We start from the raw sequence: 22,326 nt of genomic DNA, 5'->3' as shown, positions 1-22,326 counted from the left end.
TGTGGGTCAAATGTACTAGGGTGTGAGAATCAAAAAGCAGGGCTGCAGTCAAAAATTGTGGGGCCGGGACTGACAAATCCTATGCCCCCGCCCCCTCGCCCTCTGTCGTGTATTAATATTATACCTACGGCCGTGATGGTGGCAGCAGCTTCTCGGGCTCGTCTGGCATGCTGGGCACCCATACTGTAAGCCTCGCGATGATGTCACATTCCTGCTGCCCACTGTTTCTGTCTCTGGGAAGCTGGCAGCAGGAGGATCTGGCCGGGCCTGGGGACTGCTGTGTATGTGCATAGGGCTGCTGTGAAGTGGGGGACAGCGGCCAGCTGACCTGTGGGCGAGGGGCTGCTCCAGTGAAAGGGGGTGCTGGTGTGCTGCTGCCTGGGCCCTACCCTCTGTCAGAGTGGAAGTGACCGGGACAGTTGTACCCATAGCAAACACACCCCGTCCCCGTCAAGGGCCCTGTCAAAAAGTGGGAGATATTGGGAGAGTTTTCACATTTTTTTAAAGGGGCAATCAATTACATGGCAAAATCAACCTGGTTTTGCAGTGTAAATGATTGCCACTTTAAACAAAATGATCTCTCACTTTCTGATTCTCACACCCTATTACATTTGGCCCTCTGTGTCTTCATATACCTTCAAAACCAATGGTGTCTCACTAGCTGCACGTGTATATACCATATAACTATTAGCCAGCAGTGCTAGAGTGCTGGGTAATGGAATGAAGAGGTTTCTGGATGTTTATTTTTTATGTACAGGTTGAGTATCCTGTATCCGGAGATTCATTATCCGAATTTTTCCAAAAAACATGTTTTTTTTGGAACAATTTGAATTTCTTTGTTTTTGTCCTGTCCCCCCCCCGACCCTTTTTTATAGCTACCAAGTCCCCCGGCGTCCACGGCAGGCCTTCAGCAGTGTCTCCGGCGTCTCCAGCGGTACCAGGAGTACATTGCGCAAGTGCGCGCCCGCGACGGTGACATCACCGGCGTGTCTGTAAACTCGCACAAAGTACTCCTGGGACCGCTGGAGACGCCGGAGACAATGCTGAAGGCCTGCCGTGGATGCCAGGGGACACCGTGGACCATCAGGGCACCACCAGGGGACAGGTAAGTATGTTTTAAACAAAATATATTATTTCAAAAACCGAAAAAAATCCCTTATCCGGAATGCTCGTGGTCCCAAGCATTTCGGATAAGTGATACACAATCTGTATTCATATTAACTAGATGTTGTGCTACAGAATGTTACTATAATGGATGCAGGACAGAAGTAAAGATGTTTTTTTTACATTGATATAATGAATGTGGAAAGTTTCTATCCCATGTACTACATAAATCCTTGAAATACTGTAATTTGATGTGCTCATACCTTGATAAATCTGCCCAGGCTGTTGTCTACTTTTAGTAGCTGCAGGCTGTGATTAAGATATGGTATTTCTCTGTCTTGCATCACTCTGAGAAGTTAATGCCAGTGTTTTGGTGATTGACTACAAATCTCTGAGGTAACAGAATTGCTCTGTGACGGTGGCAGATCATTGGAAATAAAATATATATTGCATACTTCCTTTATCAGCCTGAATATGATAAGTTTTATTAAAATACAATATTGTAGTATACAATATTGCAGATACATTATTGGAGTATTTGCTTATTGTGACAGGGCAAGGTGCCTAGCACTGGTAGGCAGCGACAGACTGCGGCGCCGAATCGGCCCTGGCATTTGTGTACACGCACGACCTTTGTGGCATGTGTGCTGCCTCTCCCGGCTTGCAGGAGAGAGGGAAATAGTGGCGTGTGATGCCCCCCCTCTCCCCTGGACCTCAGTAGCGCATAGAGAATCTCCGGATCCACCGCGAGTCAAGCGGCTCTCTCTCTGTGTGTTGATCAGGAGGCGGAGCCTCCACCTTTCACAAAAAAATCAGCCCACCTGGCCATTGGCCCCTCTGGCATTTGCCAGAATTGCCAGATGGCCAGTCCGGCCCTGCTGGTAGGGGCTTAAAATTATTATGCTTCCCACCTGTCAGCCTGTTGCCGGTTTGCCCCCACCTTATTGACTTACCTTGGAAACCGAATTGAGCCACACCGCCACATTGCTTTAAATATCTTCAAAGTATAGACCCCCTTTGCTTTGCTCACACTCAGTACTTACTTTTACTTCCCAAACCTGGTAATACTGTACTCGCCACTTTAACCTCCTCTCCTTCCCCCATTAACCCTTTGTGGGATAACCCTAATTTTCATCAGGGTCAATCCTCCACATGGTCCCAACCTAGGCTCAGCATAAATAAAGGCTTTGTATTACACATATTGGCGGGTGGCATCTGTTTGTATTTACCTGATATTCATTTGTATTTTACCTTTCTGGAGGGAACCCATTTGTGTATTTCCAGTTGAGGCATTTTGTGAACTTTCCTGCATGTTGTGTGTCCCTTTGCACTTTGTCTACCTTTGGATCTCTCTGTTTTCCACTGGCCCCTGATTCAGGATATTATATTTACTCTGGGCCTTATTCAGACCTGTTAGCAAGGCTGCAGTTTTTGCAGGTGGACAAAACCATGCTGCACTGCAGGTGGGGCAGATGTAACATGTGCAGAGAGTTAGATTTGGGAGAGGTGTGTTCAAAATGAAATCTAAATTGCAGTGTAAGAATAAAGCAGCCAGTATTTAAACTGCACAGAAACAAAATAAATCACTCACATCTAACTCTCTCTGCACATGTTACATCTGCCCCACCTTTAGCACAGCATGGTTTTGTCCACCTGCAAAAATTGTAGCCTTGCTAACAGATGTACACAAGAATCCTTTTTTCTAGCCTTTGAGAGTGTTTCCAGGACTTCTTTATAGATGTTGGTGAAGTATAATGCTTATAAGATATATTATCGATGGTATTTTTTCCCATTAGACTACACAAAATGTTTAATTCCATCTCCCCTCAGTGTTTTAGAGCTGTGGCGAAATGGTCCTGCCCTAAGATAACTCTTTACTGGGACAAGATTGCAAACTACATTAGTACAGTGGTGAATGTCCTCATTGTTAAAGGACCTTGGCCTTTCTTCTTTGGGACTCCCAAGCCAAGCGCAACGTTGGATAAAACTTCTGCATAACTAGTGGTATAATTCTAAAAGCCACCGGATGCCTATAGTTGTGTATCACACTGGAAATGGAATCTTTATTTGCTCCCTTTTGTTATTTTGCCCCTTCTGTTCTAATCAGTGTTCCGGTTATCAATGTGGTTTATTATTATTATTATTGATCTGCTTTATTCCCAATTTCTTGTGGAACACATTACCAGAAGGTCCCATCTTCCTCTTTTTTTCCCCTACTTTCCTGTTATCCTAATCTACTATTTAATTGTATTTAATTTCTATTTAAAACAAACAAGGCTCACATTTTTTTGCTTTTCTTTTCCAATGAATTAATATTTGCTCACCACATTTTGCAATTGACATTTTTCACTGCTATATATCCTGTTGTGTAATTCAGTGACATGGCTGTAAATGTTCTCTTTTTGTCTGTTGATTTACTGGGGCCAATTCAGACACCCTTCCCAGGGTACATACCCAAGCCCTCTGTTGCAAGCACAGGCTCTGAACGCATATTCTCACACACCACCTCCTGTTTGATTGACAGCAAGCAGCCTTTTGGGGGCGGGCCTCCTTCTCCCCACGGTCTTCGCAGCACTGAGGGGCAGATTTATTAAGCTTGGAGAAGAGATAAACTGGAGATAAAGTGGAGAAAAGGTAAAAGGAGATAAAGCACAGCCAATCAGCTGTGTTTGAAAAAGACTGTTGTTGGCTGGTGCTTTATCTCCTTTTACCTTTTCTCCACTTTATCTCCAGTTTATCTCTTCTCCAAGCTTAATAAATCTGCCCCTGAGTGAGTCACGGCTCACTCAGCGCCGCAAGCTGGTGAATGATTTTGCATGCGGATCGGGCGGGGGTGGGGTCGGACGTTCGGTGGGGCGGAGGCTACCTGCCCAACAAGCAGGTCTGAGTATAGTATTCTCACTTATAATAAGCTAATAAGTCTTAATAGGTTTTTAACTTCAGAACAAAGTTTGGGTAATACTAATTTTTTTTTTGCTTTCATACTTCTTATATGAACACTAATCTTTGGATTTGTCATTTAAATCCAGTCACTGACATATTGATGTAATGCTGAGCACCCACCTATCTTGTTAAACATATATATAAAGTACTTTGATTGTTTTTCTGACAGAATATTGATTTTTGCGGGTTTTGTACATGATATGTCATCAATATACTGTAACTGGAAATTGGAAATATTATTTGGATACTCAGTCCTCCTAAAACCTATAAAGTGATCTTTAATCCTATTAAAGTTCTCCGAATATCCATATTATTATACTGTAGATGTTTCTGAACATGATTGTGAATACACAAAATGCATCATTCAGTTGCAGGTTTAATTCCATTTGCTGATAGGCTGTTCTGAACTTAATCTATTTCTCTGGCAGCAAGTTCATTATTTAGTAAAACCTGGAGCAGAGATCTCACTGGTAAACGATGTCTGTCTCATTCAGGCTGGTAATGGTTTAATAATCAGATTTATGTTGTATCACCAAGAGCACTTTGAGAAAATAATGAGATTCTGCAATTCCATCTACACTTTTTTCTTAAGATTTTATAAAACATGAGGCTTTGTCAGTGACATATCTAGGTTAACCTGAGGGATTGCTTGCAAAAGCTTCTACTCAGTGTTTGTGCCCTGCAATAGATTCCCTGGGTAATTCTGAGTTGAGAACTGCAATAAAGGGGCATGCAAGTGAAGGGCAAATGTGTTCTAAATCAGACTACATTTATATTAGCGCAGTATGTATGTATTAGTAGGGAGACTTATAATTGCAGACCATCTAATGCAGTGGTTCTCAACCTCGGTCCTTAAGTACCCCCAACAGTTCACGTTTTCCATGTCTCCACACAGAATCACAAGTGAAATAATTAGCTCCACCTTTGGATCTTTTAAAATGTGTCAGTGAGTAATGAGTGCACCTGTGCACCTGCTGGGTGACCGAGAAACCGTGAACTGTTGGGGGTACTTGAGGACAGAGGTTGAGAACCACTGAACTAATGGATCCAGTACAGGATGGATAAGAAACATCCAGCTGTAACATTATTTATGTAAATATTGTACAGGTTGAGTATCCCTTATCCAAAATGCTCGGGACCGGAAGAATTTTTGATAACGGATTATTCTGTATTTCAGAATATTTTTATATTTCAGTGATGTATCTGGAGTTATCTTGCATTTATGTAGTATAAACTCATCAAACACATGAAATACACACAAATATATTTTATTTGTGCATACAACAAGGTTTAAAAATATGAAACAAAGTTTGTGTCCTATCTCAGATACTGAATGTAAATGCCAAGCAATAATTTTCTTGCACATATTTAGTGCCAGTTACATATCATGTCCCCAGTAGTGGCAGTTACATATCATGTCCTCAGTAGTGCCAGTTAAATATCATGTCCTCAGTAGTGCCAGTTACATATCATGTCCTCAGTAGTGCCAGTTACATATCATGTCCTCAGTAGTGCCAGTTACATATCATGTCCTCAGTAGTGCTGTTACAGATGTCCCGAGTAGTGCCAGTTACATACAGTATCATGTCCCTAGTAGTGCCAGTTACATATCATGTCCCCAGTAGTGCCAGTTACATATCATGCCCCCAGTAGTGCCAGTTACATATCATGTCCCCAGTAGTGCCAGTTACATATCATGTCCCCAGTAGTGCCAGTTACATATCATGTCCTCAGTAGTGCCAGTTACATATCATGTCCTCAGTAGTGCCAGTTACATATCATGTCCCCAGTAGTGCCAGTTACATATCATGTCCTGAGTAGTGCCAGTTACATATCATGTCCCCAGTAGTACCAGTTACATATCATGTCCTCAGTAGTGCCAGTTACATATCATGTCCTCAGTAGTGCCAGTTACATATCATGTCCCCAGTAGTGCCAGTTACATATCATGTCCTCAGTAGTGCCAGTTACATATCATGTCCCCAGTAGTGCCAGTTACATATCATGTCCTCAGTAGTGCCAGGTACATATCATGTCCCCAGTAGTGCCAGTTACATATCATATCCCCAGTAGTGCCAGTTACATATCATGTCCTCAGTAGTGCCAGTTACATATCATGTCCTCAGTAGGGCTGTTACAGATGTCCCCACTAGTGCTTTTAGCAACAACAACAACAAAAATTCACTTTCTGGAATGTATAGTTTTTGGAATAATTTGGATAACAGATATTTGGATAAGGGATACTCAACCTGTATATATTCCAGCCGGACTACCTCTAAATGACCATATAATTATAATCTATATCATGGCAGCATTGATTAATCCTGAAACCTATTTGTGTTTAGAAATGTACATATGTTCTAGCATCACTATACAAAATCTATAATCTATATCTATACATAAAATAAAACTATTTACATTTAATAAAGTTATCACCAATACCGATAATTTACACTTTTATGAAGGTTATTTGTCTCTTTTTTAAAATATTTTTAGATCAATCTAAATCATTTGCATTCACTCTAACTAGTACTTTTGTTGGGGTCACTGTGCCCCAAGTAGGGTGGCTTAAGGGAAGAGAGGGCCCATATCCGGAAACTGAGTTGGCCATCTCTTCTCTGGCATTGCCAAAGTCAACTGCTCATGCATTGGTCTCCAGGAAATTGGACACTGCACCATGTTCCCAGGAAACGCTCTACTGTAAATCACCAAGAAAATAGTAGTTTTTGTAATTATTTTGTATGTAGTAGGCTGCATGCTGCTGTGGGGCTGGGGTGGTTCATGGAAATCTATCCTGATTGGACGTCACACTATGCTTCTGTGTAGCAAAGATGTTGGTGTGGTAAAAATATTTCACTCGTTAATTTATTGTCACTAGCTGAACTGTATTGCATGGTACTGTATAATTAGTTTTACCGGGATGTGATGTATATTGTAATTGGCATGCGGCATATGGATGTCTCTAGGTGTTCAGTCCCACTGTGATAAGTACTTCGATGGATTAGTATGTACCTTCTGTCACTCAGTGCTCCCCATTGTGTATTTTAGCTGGAAAGTGAAGACTTTTTTGTACCTCCTTCCATTATTAAGGAGGTGGTAAACATTTTATTTAGCAATTCCATTTTTGTTTTGTTTTCAAATTGTTTTAGGTGAGTTTATCTAAGATCGGTACTTGTTTCCTAGCACAGCGCCCATCGCATTGCATACCATAAGCCATACAATGGTATGCGATGAGACGCTATGGGCAATTTGAAATTGTATACCATTGTATATGGCATACAATGCCATACAATGCGATGCGATGCGATTTTAAATTGTATAAGCACCCTAATGGGTGCTTACAATGTTAAATGCCCCCCTATAAGATTATTAATTGTATAATCACCGTAATGGGTGCTTACAAAAGCACCCCCACGACAACCCGAAGCGTTGAGCCCGCGAGGGGCGGCGGTACGTGTCCTCCGACCTTTTCATACCCCCACCATCCACGTCGGCGTGGAGTTGATTTTAGAAAGTGCGGTGAGCGCAGCGAGCACTGCGAGGGGACGCGGAATACATGCAAAGTAATACGCGTCCCACACTATATAATATCAACTCCACGCCGACGTGGATAGTGGGGGTATGAAAAGGTCGGAGGACGCGTACCACCGCCCCTCACGGGCTCGCTACGCTCGCCACGCTTTGGGTTGGCGTTCGTAGTGGGTGTGGCGTGGGGGTGCATTTAACATTGTAAGCACCCATTAGGGTGCTTATACCATTTAAAATCATATTTGGGGGACATTTAACACTGAATAAACCCATTAGGGGGCTTATACAATTTAAAATTGCATCGCGTTGCATACAGGCATATGGCATGCAATGCGATGGAAAAAATGCCATGCGACTGAATATCATGGGCGTCGTGCTAGGAAACAAGTACCCTAAGATCTAGGTCCCTTTTTGTTGTTATTTCTTACCTCCTGTCCATCCACATGTCAGGACAAGATGTAGCCAGATTAATATACTGTTCCCAACAGCTAGAGGTGTTAGAATTCCCCTTTAATCAGGGACATATCTGAATGACACAGGTTTTGAGGCAAATTTCAGGGCTGTATTTTACCTGTCTGAATCAGCCTAAGAACCTATGTAATTCATGTGTGTCTCTGATTAAAGGGATATTATAACAATACTACCAGAGCACAGCATATTTATATCAATAAAACTGTTGATCTTGAGAGGCACCTACGTCAGGACAGAGCACATATATGACATGGCAGATTTGTGATGTGATAAGGGAATTTAAGCAGCTACTGTGATGATAGAGCAGGGGAACGCCCAGTGTTTTATTATCCCCCCCCATGAAAATGCTGGGTGTTCCCATGGGAACACAGATGGACTGATGTCTGCTGGGGACGGGCAGCTGACATCACATGATCCCAGTCCTGCAAATCCTTGTGGCAGCCATGAAGATCTCTGAATCCATAATCTGTGAATCGAGGAGCAAGGGAACGCACCCAGATCAGAATCGGAGGAAAATGCATGCAATATGGCCACTTTTCATCCGATTCCTTGTTCTGAAAGCTCAAAATAGGATGGAAAGTGGCCATATCACACTATTGGATAGGAGCCTTTACATATGTTCACAAGTTTACACAACTAACCCTATCTGCCTAAATGAAAAACATTCACGCTTCTTGTTATCACACAATTACACTTGTTATAGACACTGAACCAAACAAACCAGAGAGACACAGCGTTCAGTGCCTGTATATTGTACCTTTCATAATCCTGCTGTGCGGTCATAATGGAACGACAAATGTGTCCGTTTCTGCCTCTATACTAAGTAGTACATCAGAAAGAATGAGTGTCACTGAGCTACAGTAATTTCTTTATGTTATGTGCAAAGAGATCAAATTATCTCTAAAAATCCTTCATCAACTACCCAGAGAAAGCCACACAATGATTAGAAAAAAGTTCTCTCTACATTCAATGCACTACTTATACAGTACCAAAGAGGTACTATAAGTGTAACACCACTGGTGGTGCTGCTGTGTGTCATTGTGGATCTTACCATCTCTTCAGATCCTCCACACTACGGCAGAGAGACAGGAACCTCCCCCAGCCAATGTACACAGGGTCTTAGTGTACCACTAGTCACTCTCTCTTCTCTCTCTCCCTCTCTCTCTCACTCTCTCTCTCTCTACCTCTCTCTCTCTCTCTCTTTCTGTATCACATTAGGACCCTGTTTCTCTATCAATGATCTCAGCCCCCAAAAGAGACTTCAGAGTACAATATAGGTGACCATGGTAGAGATGTATTAAACCTCCTAATAGTGGATAGACTCCCCATAACAATCAGCTGACTTCTACCTATCATTTTAAAGGGCAGGATGCACCAAAGTTCGCCTGTGCATCCCGACATTTAATAATCACATATGCACTAACATATGTGATTATTAATGCAAAGGACAGCTTTACTGATAGAAGCTGCCCGTTACGATGCGGCTCTGTCGCTGGACTTCTGGGCCTGCAGGCTTTGGCTGGCATTACCCTCCACATTGGAGCACCGGCCGAGGGGCTTTGGTGCTTTCGGAAACGTGGTCAAAACCCCAAAAATGGGCTTACTGTATGACCGCATTTTCACTTTAGTGCATCCAGCCCATAGACTATTCTTGCCAGAAGGTTTGATACATTTCTTCCTATATGATTTATGGCAAAAAAAGGATGACTCTTCATTCACAGGTTGGTAGCAGGTCAGACCAGTGATACCTGATGCTGTCATAATTATCAGATAGATAAGGATAGCCATTTTCTGCAGACAATGAAGTACAGATGGAGCCATCCTCATCTAGCCCTTTAATAGAATTAAGTGAGTAATAGGATTACTCTGCTAATCCCCTACTGTAGTGTTCTATGTATTGTATTGCAGCTGAGAACAATAGGCATTGGTGAGCCATGGCTATCCAGAGATGGCTAGATGAGGATGGCTCCATCTGAGAATGGCTCCATCTGTAGAAGTGGAACCACAATGTGATACTACCCTGTTACAGATGCTCAATGCAACTAATAAAGAGAACCGTGCAGACATGCACTGTAAAATAATGGGGGAATTTACTATAATGGGCGTTCCATTGCACATGAGATATTGCTATGGGCAACCAATTAGAATCTACTTTTTATTTATTTACCACCTTCTAGAACAGGGGTCGGGAACCTTTTTTGTGCTGAGGGCCCTTTGTATGGGGAAAAAATCATATTTAAAATGTATCTTACAAATTATCCTGCTGCAGCCGTCCCACGCTCTGCCGTCTTGCCGCTGACTAGGACTGACAGTGTCCGGCTGCTGTTGATTTAAGAGGAATCTCGCGAGAATTCCCCTGTACTTGACTCCCGGCAAAGCTGCCAGGCGGGTGGGAGGGCCACTCAGACCGGCTACGGGGGCCGTATTAGAAGATAATAGATAGTATCGGGTTGCCCATAGCAAAATCCCATCTGAAAGGGAACTCCCATCTTTGTAAATTAGTATCCAGGGCAAGAGCACAGAAGAACATAGAAAAGTGGAAACAAGTATAAATGTGTAGATCTTAGGATAAATCAAATATGTATAAGGGAAACGGTGTCCCATTGGAAGAATGCATTCCTAAACTACAAGAACCACTATTACTCCATTTGGATAATTGTGTAAACTCAGAAGATGAAATCATGCCCTTGTAGTGGGCAGCTATTTTATGCTTAAAAATGGAGAACAAATAATAATAGAACATTGATGTTTTCTCTCTAATGAATATTGCTGCAACATCATGGATAGTGTGGTAATCAGAAGCTTTGTGTTTGAAGTTGCAAAACTGACACTGATATAAATGCTGCAAATCACACTGGGGTAGATATATTAAGCCTTAAAAAGAGTTAAATGTGAAGGTGATAAAGAGCGATAAATGTCCAACCAATCAGCTTCTGACTGCCATTTTCAAACACAGCCTGTAACGTGAGAGTTATGACCTGATTGGTTGGACATTTATCATCCTTGTGCTTAATTCTTTTTAAGGCTTAATACATCTGTCAACATTGTGAGTGTCCACATTTGATCTCCCATGCCCAACCCCATCTGAGGAACATGTCTTCTTCTGAGAAGAAACTGGCAGCAGTGGCAAACGCAGGATTTCTAGAGGGGGGTTTCCAAATCCACTCCACAATCTCGCACTCATGTGCAACATTGGAGCAATGCGGTAGTCTGGGGGAGTGGTCGAAGAACCAAGTAACGACCACCTTTGATCAAGCACCATTTGATCCAATTAATTCTTTATTTATGTTGATTACTAATAATAATCACTCATACCGCTTTCACACTGCCAAAACGTTTGAAAAACCGGTATTTTTAAACAGTATTTAAAACAGGTCTGAGCCTTCACATCGCAGTAGATTACCGGTTTAAATACCGTTTAAGTACCATTCACATCAGTCAACTCGTTTAATCCCCTGAACACGTTTCAAGGCAGAACGCAGGGGCCAGCCTATCACAGGTCTGTAGTCTGATGTTTTTACTAAATACCGTTTCAGAGCCATTCTCACTCCATAAAAAACGGCTCTGAAACGTGTAGGACTCTGCTTTTTAAATATTTTGAAATACCGTTATCCTTAACTGGTAAATGAACTCTGGCGCTTTCCCACTGCACACAAGAAAAAGAGGGGGTAGGATGCGCTAGCAGGTATTTATACCATTAATTATGTAAGAACGGAAAATTATGGTCAGGTGTAAAAGGAATGTACAATTTATTAAACAACACAATAAAACAGTGTAATACACAATATTAAATTTTAAAAGAAATTCATTTAGGACCGAGGTTAATAGTCACCCATTTAGATGTCCTTGTGCCAGTCCCTGCGAAGAACCAAACCCACGGGGGTATCTCTTGTATATTTGTCCAAGGGACATATGATTTGTAATCCAAGTGGTAAACACTCTTAGGAGCGATGGAGATGGTTGGAAAATTCACACAAAAATGCCGGGCCTTTTAGGAGGTGGCGTGCCTCCAGGAAACTTTTGTGTGCCACGGATGGTATTAGTATGGAAAGTGGAGATATTCTGGTATTTTTCAACAGCGGAGTGCCGGGCTTTTAGGAGGTGGCGTACCTCCAAGATATTTGATATGCCACGGATAAGGATGGTACAACCAGTCCACTATGGTATTCCAATAAGGTTTAGATGATAAGCCACTTACAAGTGAGGTTCCTTGGATTTTAGTGGATGTAGACACTGGCAAGGATAGTTGCTGGTGGGGGTGAGATTGGCCTGGGTCCTATAGAGGTAGTCACCAACGCGTTTCGCTGGCTACAGCAGCTTTTTCAAGGTGGTTTATTCTAGTAAATAATGGGGTTTAAATACCCTCCTTAATTAATCATGTTATACACCTGACCAGGATAATTGACATGAAATAGATAAAATTACAATGAAAAATACATATCAAATTAAATACAAAGAATCGTGGGAGACAGACTTACTTCCATACATAATTGGCAATCAGAAATTATAAACAAAAACACCCGTTTTTGACCAAAATAGGATGCCGGGTATGTACGAGTATACCGGAAGTGTACGAATTCCGTCACTTCCGGGCGGTGGAACGCACGTTATGGGGCGTTGGTTTCCCGCTATTACTATCGATAGAAAGCGCTGATTAAAATGTTAGGCGCTGTAAGGTGACGTCTGCCAGCGTGTTCTGTCGGGCAAGACGTCACAGAGAGACGTAGGCTCTCACGGAGATCTCGCGTGGCTTAGATTATGTTAAGCCGCCGGATATCCTGCTTGTGAATGGAACGCAAGCGGCGCTATCTGGAGCGCATATCTTAGAATGCCAACACTCGGCATCCCATTGGTCAAACAACAGGTTTACAATATTTTGTCCACAGTATATATATTTAGTCACTGTGTACATATATATAAATAGATAAATACGGAGATATTTCTTATTTTTTGTTTTCTATTTTTTCCTCATTCCATGAATATGTTTTATGAGCAGTGAGTATTTTACATGGAACTAGTAATTTGGTAAGGGATTTAGACAATGGAGCAATCATTAAAAATAAAAAAATAGTCAATAAAATACATGATAAAACAAAAAGTGAGAAATAACACTAATTAATAATGAAATTACTAATGATAAATATATAAAGGAAAAAGAGGAAAATTGCATAATGAAATTAAAATCTAGGGGGTTGTTATAAAAAATTTTTTTCCTTATATATATTATTTAATTGTCCATTTGGATAAATGCATAGGATGGTATTGACAAAAACATCGGCAAAAGGAATATTTTCTGATCTTCCAACTGGTTTTGACCCTTGTCAAAATGTATTAATTGTATGGGTCAGAAAGAATACACGGAATCTTAGCGAGAAAGGGGGAGGGGGGGGAAGGAGGGTGGAGGGGCGGGGGACAGTACATCTCATTCATTTCAGAGGTGACAGAAAAAATCTTTTATTTTTGCTTATTCATTACTGTTCGTTTTCCTATAGACTCCCATATATATCCATTTAGTTTTTAACAATACATATTCATAAGGAGTAAAGATGTAGTGTATATTCAAGATAGCAGATGATATGTATATAAATATCTTGTACGGACGTTAAGGGATTCTAAAGAGCGCAGGATGAAGATGCAAAGAATTTTTATAAGATTGAATTTAGTTCAATGGCTTCGTTTAAACCGTCTGGATGGATAGATTGCATTCTAAACATCCAGTAAACTTCTTGTTTACATAATTTTTTGTAACGATCTCCTCCTCTTATAGTTTGTGGAATATGTTCAATACCAATTATAGTTAAACCCTTAGAGCTGCCCTGGTGTCTCTCTAGAAAGTGTCGAGAGACACTATGGTTGAGTATTGTTTTTTCCACATTCCGTCTATGTTCACAAAAGCGGATTTTTAATTTTCTGGTGGTACGTCCGAAAACATCGGACGTACCACCAGAAAATTAAAAATCCGCTTTTGTGAACATAGACGGAATGTGGAAAAAACAATACTCAACCATAGTGTCTCTCGACACTTTCTAGAGAGACACCAGGGCAGCTCTAAGGGTTTAACTATAATTGGTATTGAACATATTCCTCAAACTATAAGAGGAGGAGATCGTTACAAAAAATTATGTAAACAAGAAGTTTACTGGATGTTTAGAATGCAATCTATCCATCCAGACGGTTTAAACGAAGCCATTGAACTAAATTCAATCTTATAAAAATTCTTTGCATCTTCATCCTGCGCTCTTTAGAATCCCTTAACGTCCGTACAAGATATTTATATACATATCATCTGCTATCTTGAATATACACTACATCTTTACTCCTTATGAATATGTATTGTTAAAAACTAAATGGATATATATGGGAGTCTATAGGAAAACGAACAGTAATGAATAAGCAAAAATAAAAGATTTTTTCTGTCACCTCTGAAATGAATGAGATGTACTGTCCCCCGCCCCTCCACCCTCCTTCCCCCCCCTCCCCCTTCCCCCCCCTCCCCCTTTCTCGCTAAGATTCCGTGTATTCTTTCTGACCCATACAATTAATACATTTTGACAAGGGTCAAAACCAGTTGGAAGATCAGAAAATATTCCTTTTGCCGATGTTTTTGTCAATACCATCCTATGCATTTATCCAAATGGACAATTAAATAATATATATAAGGAAAAAAAATTTTTATAACAACCCCCTAGATTTTAATTTCATTATGCAATTTTCCTCTTTTTCCTTTATATATTTATCATTAGTAATTTCATTATTAATTAGTGTTATTTCTCACTTTTTGTTTTATCATGTATTTTATTGACTATTTTTTTATTTTTAATGATTGCTCCATTGTCTAAATCCCTTACCAAATTACTAGTTCCATGTAAAATACTCACTGCTCATAAAACATATTCATGGAATGAGGAAAAAATAGAAAACAAAAAATAAGAAATATCTCCGTATTTATCTATTTATATATATGTACACAGTGACTAAATATATATACTGTGGACAAAATATTGTAAACCTGTTGTTTGACCAATGGGATGCCGAGTGTTGGCATTCTAAGATATGCGCTCCAGATAGCGCCGCTTGCGTTCCATTCACAAGCAGGATATCCGGCGGCTTAACATAATCTAAGCCACGCGAGATCTCCGTGAGAGCCTACGTCTCTCTGTGACGTCTTGCCCGACAGAACACGCTGGCAGACGTCACCTTACAGCGCCTAACATTTTAATCAGCGCTTTCTATCGATAGTAATAGCGGGAAACCAACGCCCCATAACGTGCGTTCCACCGCCCGGAAGTGACGGAATTCGTACACTTCCGGTATACTCGTACATACCCGGCATCCTATTTTGGTCAAAAACGGGTGTTTTTGTTTATAATTTCTGATTGCCAATTATGTATGGAAGTAAGTCTGTCTCCCACGATTCTTTGTATTTAATTTGATATGTATTTTTCATTGTAATTTTATCTATTTCATGTCAATTATCCTGGTCAGGTGTATAACATGATTAATTAAGGAGGGTATTTAAACCCCATTATTTACTAGAATAAACCACCTTGAAAAAGCTGCTGTAGCCAGCGAAACGCGTTGGTGACTACCTCTATAGGACCCAGGCCAATCTCACCCCCACCAGCAACTATCCTTGCCAGTGTCTACATCCACTAAAATCCAAGGAACCTCACTTGTAAGTGGCTTATCATCTAAACCTTATTGGAATACCATAGTGGACTGGTTGTACCATCCTTATCCGTGGCATATCAAATATCTTGGAGGTACGCCACCTCCTAAAAGCCCGGCACTCCGCTGTTGAAAAATACCAGAATATCTCCACTTTCCATACTAATACCATCCGTGGCACACAAAAGTTTCCTGGAGGCACGCCACCTCCTAAAAGGCCCGGCATTTTTGTGTGAATTTTCCAACCATCTCCATCGCTCCTAAGAGTGTTTACCACTTGGATTACAAATCATATGTCCCTTGGACAAATATACAAGAGATACCCCCGTGGGTTTGGTTCTTCGCAGGGACTGGCACAAGGACATCTAAATGGGTGACTATTAACCTCGGTCCTAAATGAATTTCTTTTAAAATTTAATATTGTGTATTACACTGTTTTATTGTGTTGTTTAATAAATTGTACATTCCTTTTACACCTGACCATAATTTTCCGTTCTTACATAATTAATGGTATAAATACCTGCTAGCGCATCCTACCCCCTCTTTTTCTTGTGTGTATACTGTATTGGAGGTGACTCCTCCTTTTATTGGATTGCTGCTTCTGGCCAAACACACTCATACCAAGCGCCTTTTTAATATAGTATATCTATATTTATCTTTTGGCTTTCCCACTGCAGCCCTAAACGTAATATACCATTTAACAAGTGCGGTGTGAAAGGGGTATAAGTTAGGATATATTCTCTCGCAAAGCCATGGACAGTAAAGGTTCCTGTGAATGTGTAGGTCTTCCCATTTTTGCACAATATCTCTTCTTGTGCATAACAAGGAGCACCATCATAATCTCATTGTTGTATATACCTGCTGAAGTGTAACAATGGGCCTGATTCTGGTTCACTTGCAATAGCAAATTCTCTCTCCAATGGACAAATGATTATTTTGTTATTATTGATTATTTTGTTTCTGTGCAGGGTAAATACTGACTGCTTTATTTTTACACTGCAATATAGATATCAGTTTGAAGTACAAACCCCACCCACATCTAACTCTCTGCACATGTTACATCTGCCCCACCTGCAGTGCACATGGTTTTGTCCATTAGAGAGATGAATTTGCTTTTGCAAGTGAACCAGAATAAGGCCCTATGTTTTCTGTAAGGTCAGATATTGAAATGGAGAGTAAAATAAATGTGCTATCTAAGTTCATGAATTGTAGAATAAAATATGGACTTTCGTGAGCATTTACCTCTTTACAGCAGGATAAGTTCAGATGCTACAAACCAGCCCAGGCTGAAAGAATTGGTAATACTGCTAAACATAGCGTGCGTATATTACAAGTGCATTGACCATCATAGCTGCAGGATACCGTAGGCAGTGATACCATTATAGACTGCTTTTTGGGTGATACCAGTTCTTCACCCATGGTCAATCACATTTTTTTATTATAATTATTATTATTATTTTTTTTTTAAATGAGACACCTGTAAGTACAGTAGGCCTAATACTAAGCCAGTCCAAATGAAGATGCAGCCCATGGTTATCTGCAGAATACACTATGCGTGTTTCATAAGCTTTGGCAGACAATGCATGTGCTGAACCTTGCTTATACACAGATGCATGTAATTGAAAGTGTGAACCGATGATTGATCTATCTATTGGCGCACCATACTTTCTGGGCAGCAGCTGGGTGGTGCCTGTAAAATCACCTGGAACTGATCCACGATGCGAGAGTGCCGTGGACATGTAGCCAGACTTCCATGAACTTTCAGAGTGTGCAGATGCAGATGGGTTTTTGACTGATCTTTTACACCCAGCATGGAGTTTGTGTACATATCGGTACTTGCAGACAGAATAACAGTGGGCGGGCCGGCCATTTCAATGAAGGCGGGTGGACACTTAGAATAGACAAGTTAGATTCTTTAGCATAAGGCTTCCATAGCAGGGCGCAAAATGGGCACAGATGTGTCTGACTGAGTCAGGACCATTATGCACCAGAGCCCTGAAAATCCTAGTGGCACTAACCATCAGGGCTGCCGACAGGGGGGTGCCCTGGGTACAGCTGTCCCGGCTCTGGAGGGGCCGGGAAGCTTCCCACAGCCCCCTAACCCCCCCCCCCCCCCCCCCCCCCCCCCGCACCCAGCCTCCCCTACCCATCGCCGGCAGCCATGCAGTGCAGCCTGCAGAACGCCGAGCCTAGGAAACAGAGGGGCTCAGCGCTCTGCAGGCTGCACTGTGCAGTGTGCGTGCCGGAGGATGATGCGCGACACGGGTGATGGTAAGTAATGGGGACGGGGTAGGGGGAGGCAGGGTGCTGTCATGCGGGGGTGAGCGGGCAAGCGTGGGGGGGGGGGGGCGGCCGGAGGTATATAGCTTTGCCACCGTGGGCGCTGACTGTAGGTCAGTCCTGGGCCCCAACATTTCTAGTGGCGGCCCTGCTAACCATGCTGGATTTTTTACACCCCTGAACTTTATGCCTAACGTTGAAATTAATTTCACATCTTTAAAATCTTGTTTATAATATCCTATTTTTAACTGAACGTACAGAAGAGAAGAAGACTGATGGGAAATGATTAATTAGTGATGAAACAATCTGTCAGTATATAACATGTAAGCAGGCATAGTCATACACATGGAGCCCTCAGCCCACGTAATGTAGTTTTGGATCTGTAATTATATATATTTAAAAAAAAGATGTTCTATGCCAAACTGTGCACCAGTGTGTGTTCCATCTGTCTACTGCTGAAGGCTTAGAATCATAACAGCAAGTACACTAATCCATATAGTCATGAATATGCCGCTATTCCTGTCTTCTCGCCTGGCTAATTTTAGTTTAATATTATGGGAATAATATCTTTTTCTGCTGCATATTTCTAACTACAGAGATCCCAAGTTTTCTAATTTCATTACTTTACCCATGTTTCTAGAAAATACTGTAAGGATGTCATTCTGACAATACGCTCCTGCCAGAATGTCATTTACTGACTCAATAGCAAATTGAAAACTATATAGTGCAATTTGTTTTAGGGATTTTTTTCCATTATTTAATATGTATCCTATCTCTCCTTCCTAATACTTGCAGTTGCTCCCTACTGCCAATGGCAGGCTATTGAATGAGAATACAGACTCAACATTCCTTTTAACAATTTAAATAGAACAAATCTCTGTGACTGAAAGTGCAATGTGTTCTAACTAGGGATGCCAATCCCGGGGCATTTTTTCAAATGCTCAATCCCGGGAATCCCGGGATTAGCATCCCTATAGATCCCATGGACATCCCCACACCGGAGTGGGTTTGGAGGTGCACGGTGCCTCCCGGCAAGTGCACCTCCTCAGCAGACGGAGGCAGGCAGGTGGGCGGATGGAGGAGAGGAGGAGAAGAGGCAGGTGGGCGGGCGGAGTAGAAGAGTGGGCGGAGAATGGTGACGGTGTGCGCAGCGTGACCTCTACTGTCACGTTATGCAGGCCGCACGCCGGGGTCGGGATTCGGGAGCAGCGAGTGCTTAGATGCTGCCCGGGATTGGATACTCCAATCCCGGGATTGAAATCCTGGACTTTTTGAGGCCAAATCCCGGGATCCCGATCCCGGGATTGGCCACCCTAGTTCTAACACAGCTGCTATAGGAAACTAGCTACATTATTGTTTTAGAACTTGCTAATATTTATTTGTATTACAGATGCCAATTGTACCAAATATAGGGGGGATTCATGTTGATATGCAAAAGCAAACTTCTTCTGTAATGGACAAAACCATGTGCACTGCAGGTGGGGCAGATGTAGCATGTATAGAGAGAGTTAGATTTGTGTGAATTATTTTGTTTCTGTGCAGAGTAAATGCTGGCTGTTTTATTTTTACACTGCAATTTAGATTTGTTTGAACACACCCCACCCATATGTAACTCTATGCACATGTTACATCGGCCCCACCTGCACTGCACATGGTGTTGTCCATTAAAGAAAGAGTTTGCTATTGCAAACCAACCTGAATCACCCCTTTAGTTGCAAACAATATTTTAAGACCACCTCCAGGGTATTCAGTGGCTTTATTGACTGAATAATCTATTGGGAATGCCCGTGAAACGATGGTTGTTCCCATGGGTGCATCCCCCGGCCCACCGCCCCATGCATCTCACCCGCACTGCTGTGTGCGTGCGCCCAGCGAACACTCTGTTCGCTGTTGCTTCTCGCACACATTGCGCTCCCATGCAAATTAACATGGGAGCACACCAACCAGAATAACCTCCAATATGTAGACAAGCTCAAATTTTAGGCAGTTAATATATAGGCAAGTTGAAAGGTAGACATTTAAAATCTAGACAAATCATAATGTCGACAAAGAAAATGAAGACACAGTTATAGTGTCGTTAGTCATAATAAAATGACAGAGCCATGCCGAGTGGTTCTAAAAGCTGGTGTCTTACGGCCCCCATACACTAGGGCGATTTACATGCATTTTGGGATCATTTCATGCAATTGCGGCAAACAGTATGAAAAGCGCCCAACTGAATATGATTAAGAGCAGGTCCAATGCAATGTGCTGTCATTGGGTCAACCCACATGCATTTAGGTTGACCATTAAAGGTCGACAGGCCTTAGGTTGACAACTGAAATTGGTTGACATTTGTAAAATGTGCTATAATTGACCTAATGATGTAGACAAGCCTTTAAGCTCCTCCTCTGTGTCACTGGTTCCTGGTGAACAGATAGAACAGTCTGGTAAAGTTTGAATCACAAAACAATTACTGATAATATGTACAAGCATGAGGTTCTATGCAGAATGCCCACCCATGGGATTTCTAATTAAACAGTACAAATAAGAACCAATCAGTAATGTTTTATAAACTCATAACTATGTCATTCCTTTGCATCTCTTTCATGCAGTGTCAGAACTCTGGGAGGCAATGGAGTCATCTGCAGCTGGGCTCCTGCTCTCAAGGGGGCACCTCTCCTCCCCTGCAATTTTAAATCCATTAATTTAAAGCCATTGAAATAGAATCTGTGGCTGAGTTCTGAAATATATGTGTTCTTTCTCTCTCCATATATAAATAGATATATATTTCATAAGAGACATATATGTGTGTGTGTGTGTGTGTGTGTGTGTGTGTGTGTGTGTGTGTGTGTGTGTGTGTGTGTGTGTGTGTGTGTGTGTGTGTGTGTGTGTGTGTGTGTGTATTTATATATTTATATATATATATATATATATATCTGTTTTTTTGTTTCCCACAAATGGTTTAGTTAGATTTGCTGACAACAGCACAGTGTAGAAGAAAGTGTCTCTGTTTTCAAAGCTTATTTTTCATGATTTTTGTTTGTTTGTTTTCAGCCTACAAGGAAAAAATGAAGGAGCTGTCTATGCTGTCTCTGATCTGTTCCTGTTTCCATCCGGAGCCCCGAAACATCACTGCATATACGTATGATGGTACGTACTCTAGCTTTAGTTCTTGCTCATGGAAAAGTTGATTACATGGGTTATGGTAGGAAGATGTCCTTGATGCCTAGAGACCCCTGTTATTCAGTTTTCTAGTTATTATACTAGATCAAATTTGAATATAGGGGTCAATCATATTAAATGTGAAGAGTGCAATTTGCTCTTCAGGAACTGATTTCCACCAGAAATCGCACTAACAACATAATATAACCATTTAGTTATATTACCCACTGCGATGCCAGCGCATATGTACTAACATATGCGGCTGGCATCGCGGTGCGGTGACGGAGGCCCCCGCAATACCTGTACTGTGGTGTGCGGGGGGTCTCCTTCACCTCCCAGCCCTCTACTGCTCCCCTCACGACGGGGACAGCTAAGCAGGCTGCAGCCGGAAGGATGTCCGGCTGCCTTGCTAGGGGGAGGAGGGGTTTACCTTCCGGGGTCCAGGAGGACCTGCAAGAAGGTAAGCTGAAGAGATCGGGAGAAGGGGGTCAGCGAGGCGGCGGGGTTGCGGCGGTGGCGGCGGGCAGCGAAAAGAAGCCCATAGGCTTCTCTAGGGTATCGCCACCCAAAGGTATCACCAGAAGTATTTGAATAATAGATTATTCCGTATTTTGGAATATTTTTATATTTTTAGTGAGGTATCTTGCAGTTATGTTGTATAAGCACATCACACACATGAAATACACACAAATATATTTTATTTGTGCATGAAACAAGGTTTTAAAACTGAAACTCAGCCTGTATGTATCCATCTAGCTATTAAAATACAGCAGCACGCAAAATAAAAAACTTTAGAAATGAAAACAAAATATAAATGTATATGAATTAACCCTAAAAACTAGACATTTATAAAAGAGTTCAACAAATTTAATATTAATCAAAAACTGTATCAATTAAATAAATCCTACTAACGTGGACCTGTATATGTAGTTAGCAGAAACCAGTCACTTGTTATAACACGATTTTCATTTCTGTTGGTGAAATCGATAACAATTCATTATATATTATATAATTCATTCAAATTTCAAAGTGGCAAAATAATTGGGAGCATCTCTGAATATGGTGTAACTTATCCTGCTGTTCTGAATCATTTCTTCCCAAGGGTTAAGTCTCAAACCAACAACAGCTACACACAGAGAATAATGCTCCAGAATCTGTTTTCCAGCATCACAGCGGTCTATGAACCTG

General features: G+C 41.5%; 1 protein-coding gene across 1 annotated transcript in view; it reads left to right on the top strand.

The window, feature by feature from the left end:
• The window catches only part of STMN2 (stathmin 2), a 45,893-nt gene that overhangs the window by 16,009 nt on the left and 7,558 nt on the right, over positions 1-22,326 (top strand). The window contains exon 2 of the mRNA XM_083187275.1: positions 21,031-21,126. Within this exon, the coding sequence (XP_083043401.1) occupies positions 21,031-21,126 (96 nt within the window). The remainder of the gene's footprint in view (positions 1-21,030; positions 21,127-22,326) is intronic.

The sequence above is a fragment of the Crinia signifera genome, chromosome 5 (genome assembly GCF_055691185.1).
Source record: "Crinia signifera chromosome 5, ASM5569118v1, whole genome shotgun sequence".
In the NCBI taxonomy this organism is placed as follows: domain Eukaryota; kingdom Metazoa; phylum Chordata; class Amphibia; order Anura; family Myobatrachidae; genus Crinia; species Crinia signifera.
The sequence above is the reverse complement of the archived record's forward strand: the minus strand, read 5'-3'. Positions and strand labels throughout refer to the sequence as shown.